Genomic DNA, 5,346 nt, shown 5'->3' with positions numbered 1-5,346 from the left:
GATTGGTGGGTTTAATAACTCCTCCCCCTCCCCAGGTGCGGAGGGCAGTAGTATGATTGGTGGGTTTAATAACTCCTCCCCCTCCCCAGGTGCGGAGGGCAGTGGTATGATCGAGGGTTTCAACAGGACTGTCCTGAAGCACCTCCCTCGCTCCCTGCTGCTCATCCAGGTGGAGAGTGTTCTCATGGGGGCCGCCTTCCTCTCCATGATCATCGTAAGACACACACACACACACGCACACACACACACACACACAGGCAAAGACACGTGTGTACACGCGTACCTAAAATGATCATCCTAACAACCTAGCGTTATTTCACCCAACAATCAATACAACACCCTCCGAGATTACCCAGAGTCCATTGCTTGCTTTCCCACAGTCGTTCACTGTGTTTTACCGATAGTTCCTGGCGGTGTGCGGGGCTGCGTACCGCCCCACAGAGGAGATCGATCTGAGGAGTATCGGCTGGGGGAACATCTTCCAGTTGCCCTTCAAACACCTGAGAGACTACAGGCTGAGACTCCTCATCCCCTTCTTCATCTACTGTGGACTGGACTCACTCTTCTCTGTCACGGGACTCACTCTGGTAGTCATTACAGGAAGTCCTTTAGTAACTGTCGTAGCTGGAGTCTGAATGTTGTCCATGTAGCTTTCACAGACCTACTGTGTCACTTTACCTGGTGTGGACATAGATTCTGCTGGAGGGCAGCTATATTCATGATGCTCAATCTCTCCTCTCTCTCTCTATCCTCTCTCTCGCTCGTGCTCTTTCTCTCTCTCTCTCTCGTTCTCCTTTCTCTCGCTTGCTCACTCTCTTTTTCTCACTCACTCACTCTCTCTCTCTCTCTCTCTCTCTCTCTGTCCTGTTCACCCCCCTTTTCTCCTACTTTCCCTGTCTTTGTCTCTCCTCTAATCTACCCTCATGTCTCCCCCTCCCAGTCGTATGGTGTGTGTACGGTGGGTCTGGAGTGGCTGTATCTCCTGGTGATGGTCTATGGTCTGTCCTGCTCCCTGTTCTCTTGCCTGTCCCTGTCCCTCCTCAGGCTGCCACGCTACGTCTCTCTGCTAGGGGGCGCTGTGATCCACGGTCCTCTGCTGGTGTTCCTGCTGTTCTGGTCCCCGGCTCCACGCTCACCTGATCAACTGCCTTACCTGCTGGTGGTGATTGCCCTCTGGGGAATGGGGTCTGCATTGAATAAGACTGGACTCAGCAGTGAGTTTTAGTACTATGATCACACGCACACACACACACACACACACACACACACAAACTCTTTTATTTCCTAGTTCAGACTTAATCATTTCCAACATTTATGTCTCCTCTCTCTCATATCTTCCACCTCTCCACCTCCCCTTTCTCTCTCTACCCCCCCCCCCCTCTCTCCACCGCACCCCCCTTCTCTACCACCCCTCTCTACTACCCTCCTCTCTCACTCTCTCTTCCCCCTTGTCTATCGCCCTCCTCTCTTTCTCTTGCTCTCTTTCTATCTACCCCCCTCTCCACCGCACCCCCCCCTCCCTGCCCCCCACTCTCCGCTGTCTCTCTCTCTCTCCGTGTCTGTCAGTTCTCCTGGGTATGTTGTATGAAGATAAAGAGAGACTGGACTTTGTCTACACCATATATCACTGGTGGCAGGCTATCGCCATCTTCATAGTCTACCTGTGGACTGGACTCATCATGAGGGTATGTGTGTGTCCCTGTGTGTGTCCCTGTGTCCCCATGTCCCCGTGTGTGTGTCCGTGTGCGTCCTCATGCGTGTGTGTCCTCATGCGTGTGTGTCCCCGTGTGGGTCCTCATGCGTGTGTGTCCCCGTGTGTGTCCTCATGCATGTGTGTCCACGTGTGTGTCCTCATGCATGTGTGTCCCCGTGTGCGTCCTCATGCGTGTGTGTCCCCGTGTGCGTCCTCATGCGTGTGTGTCCCCGTGTGTGTCCTCATGCGTGTGTGTCCCTGTGTGTGTGTGTCCCCGTGTGTGTCCCCATGTGTCCGTGTGTGTCCACGTGTGTGTGTGTGTCCGTGTGTGTGTCCGTGTGTTAGAACAAGTGTAAAAACGATTAATTTAAAGTGCTTATTTCACTCCTCTCTTTCTCTCCTTTCTCATTCCTGGTCCCTCCTCCTCAGGCCAAACTCTCCATTCTATTGGTCATCTTGCTGCTGGCGTGCTTCTGTTATTGGACGATGGAGCGACGCCTGGCCAAGAACATGCAATTCAGACTGCCTCGCATTCCCCGCCCCAAACACAAGGTAACCTATCACAATCTGTAAATTTTTTGCTATGTTTTAAAAAAAAAAATCTTTAAAATACCATTTGGCTGGAGAGAAAAGTGAAAATATCACCTTCACTAGTAATGTGATAAAGACAAGCAAAACAGAACACTGAAATGAAACAGTCTTTGTTTAAGGTTTGGCATTGGCAATAAAGACAATTAAAAGAGCAATATCAATGTGTCTTCGATAATGACACAAAGTCATCAATTGACATGTTTGGTCTGTAATGTAATATAATGTTGACTGTGTCACTTACTCCTCAGGTCAAAGGTTATCGTTACCTGGAGGAGGAAAACTCAGATGAGTCGAATTCGGAGGAGAGTGATGAGGATGATGATGAAGAGCAGCAGGAGGAGGTGATCAGGGAGGACTTTGGCGGAGACGCAGGGTCGCAGGGCTCTGATTCGACCAGGGAGAGGAGAGGAGGGGCTAGGGGTCGGCGCAGGAGGCGAGACGATGATTATGAGCAAGCAGGGGCAAGGGAGGAGAGAGAGGAGGAGAGAGGGATAGAGAAGGAGTGAACGAGCAAAAAATAGTTAGAGAGACAGAGAGAGAGTGAGTCCTTTAGCTATCCTCTAGGTGTCCTCTAGCTATCCTCTTGGTGTCCTCTAGCTATCCTCTAGGTATCCTCTAGCTATCCTCTAGGTGTCCTCTAGCTATCCCCTTGGTGTCCTCTAGCTATCCTCTAGGTATCCTCTAGGTGTCCTCTAGCTATCCTCACGCTATCCTCACGCTATCCTCTAGCTATCCTCTAGGTGTCCTCTAGGTATCCTCTTGGTGTCCTCTAGCTATCCTCTAGCTGTCCTCTAGCTGTTCTGTAGCTATCCTCTAGCTGTCCTCTAGCTGTCCTCTAGGTATCCTCTAGCTGTCCTCTAGGTATCCTCTAGCTGTCCTCTAGGTATCCTCTAGCTGTCCTTTAGGTATCCTCTAGCTGTCCTCTAGCTATCCTCACGCTATCCTCTAGGTATCCTCTAGCTATCCTCTAGGTGTCCTCTAGGTATCCTCTTGGTGTCCTCTAGCTATCCTCTAGCTGTCCTCTAGCTGTCCTGTAGCTATCCTCTAGCTGTCCTCTAGCTGTCCTCTAGGTATCCTCTAGCTGTCCTCTAGGTATCCTCTAGCTGTCCTCTAGGTATCCTCTAGCTGTCCTTTAGGTATCCTCTAGCTGTCCTCTAGCTATCCTCTAGGTATCCTCTAGCTGTCCTCTAGCTGTCCTCTAGGTATCCTCTAGCTGTCCTCTAGCTATCCTCTAGCTGTCCTCTAGGTATCCTCTAGCTGTCCTCTAGGTATCCTCTAGCTGTCCTCTAGGTATCCTCTAGCTGTCCACTAGGTATCCTCTAGCTGTCCTCTAGGTATCCTCTAGCTGTCCTCTAGCTGTCCTCTAGGTATCCTCTAGGTATCCTCTAGCTGTCCTCTAGCTGTCGTCTAGGTACTTTCCCCAGTCCAGCTCTCTTACATCAGTGCAGATTAAGGAAAGGAGTTGAATCAGAAGAAGAGAAAAAACAGGTGTGTCTCAAATGTAACCCTTTTCACTTCATAGTGCCCTACTTTTGACCCCGAACTTTAACCCTGGTCAAAAGTTGTGCACTATGAATAAGGTCCCATTTGGAACGCAGACAATACTGTATGTATAGGCTGTAGACATGCACCTAGAGGGGGATTGACATATATAGATAATAAGCCCAGTCATAATTGAAGAGGTTCATCCACAGGGGGATAAAACAGAGCGGTACAGGAGGATAAAACAGAGCGGTACAGGAGGATAAAACAGAGCGGTACAGGAGGATAAAACAGAGCGGTACAGGAGGATAAAACAGAGCTGTACAGGAGGATAAAACAGAGCGGTGCAGGAGGATAAAACAGAGCTGTACAGGAGGATAAAACAGAGCGGTACAGGAGGATAAAACAGAGCGGTACAGGAGGATAAAACAGAGCGGTACAGGAGGATAAAACAGAGCAGTACAGGAGGATAAAACAGAGCGGTGCAGGAGGATAAAACAGAGCGGTGCAGGAGGATAAAACAGAGCGGTACAGGAGGATAAAACAGAGCGGTACAGGAGGATACAACAGAGCGGTACAGGAGGATAAAACAGAGCGGTACAGGAGGATAAAACAGAGCTGTACAGGAGGAAAGAGAAGAACAGGGGATTTTACACAGAAGGAAAGAGGATGGAGAGAGGACAGGAATTCAGTTTCGAAGGTTTCTTATAACACAACTGAAAAGGGAAGAAGTTATTTACTCCACTTCAAATATAAACCAGTTTCCCTCCGGTGCATGATCACATGGGGTATGGCCCAAATGGCACGCTATTCACTATATAGTGCACTCATTTTGAACAGGGCCCATTAGGGCTCTGGCCAAAAGTAGTGTACTATATAGGGAATGGGGTGCCATTTCGGACTCACCCATACTGTATAGACACCTGAAACACATGTGAAGTTAGGTACATCACAGGCACTTTTGACAGGGCACATACAGGGCTCTGGTCAAAAGTAGTGCACTATAGAGGGAATAAGGTGCCATCTGGGACACAGCCTTTGTATTTCAACAGTATCACTGTATTGTTAGTCAGCTGTGTTGTCATGGTTCCTAGCTCAGGTGTTTTGAGTGGCCTACATTTTATGTTATCAATGATTTTGAAAAAGTTTAATTATAGTCATGAATTATAATGAGAATAAATTGATTGTAATTGTTTTTTATGACTGTTTTGAAGTTGTTTTCTGAGTATAAAGCTGGTTTTGTGCCTCTTGATGTGGGTGTTCTGTTATCAAAGACCAACTAATATCACCATGGAAACTCAGTTCATAAAAGTGAACACCTTATATGCTTAGTTAAATAAAAAGTCACTCCTACACTGTAAGTAAGCCGGAAAGATATAATTAACAAAAAAAGATTAACTTATTTTATAAGACTTGATCTTTATTTGGATCCCCGTGAGCTGACTCCATGACAACAGCTAAATGTGTATACAAGCATACAGTCAACACACACACAGTCATTTAAAGGTGCACCGTGAGTGTAAAATGCATTTATTTATTTTTACTAACATTTTGGTTTGAGAGGTGACTATGTTTCATAT

The 5,346-nt window shown here is 47.8% G+C and overlaps 1 protein-coding gene across 2 annotated transcripts in view; it reads left to right on the top strand.

Annotated features, from left to right (window-relative positions):
• Positions 1–5,018, top strand: part of LOC110497206 (unc-93 homolog B1, TLR signaling regulator) — a 9,831-nt gene extending 4,813 nt beyond the window's left edge. Inside the window, exons 8-14 of one of the 2 annotated variants that reach the window (XR_016488765.1) lie at positions 90–214; positions 405–587; positions 941–1,214; positions 1,567–1,685; positions 2,123–2,245; positions 2,533–2,969; positions 3,014–5,018. Coding sequence is in view for 1 of the 2 variants with exons in the window: in XM_090210085.1 (XP_090066211.1) it covers positions 90–214; positions 405–587; positions 941–1,214; positions 1,567–1,685; positions 2,123–2,245; positions 2,533–2,790 (1,082 nt within the window). In the remaining variant the exon portion in view is untranslated. Of the gene's footprint in view, positions 1–89; positions 215–404; positions 588–940; positions 1,215–1,566; positions 1,686–2,122; positions 2,246–2,532 lie in introns of both variants that reach the window. The other variant, XM_090210085.1, reaches the window with a different exon arrangement.
• Positions 5,019–5,346: the final 328 nt, after the last annotated feature.

Source organism: Oncorhynchus mykiss, chromosome 19 (assembly GCF_057628025.1).
Source record: "Oncorhynchus mykiss isolate SJ-2025 chromosome 19, ASM5762802v1, whole genome shotgun sequence".
Lineage (NCBI taxonomy): Eukaryota > Metazoa > Chordata > Actinopteri > Salmoniformes > Salmonidae > Oncorhynchus > Oncorhynchus mykiss.
This window is presented reverse-complemented; position numbering and strand designations above follow the sequence as displayed.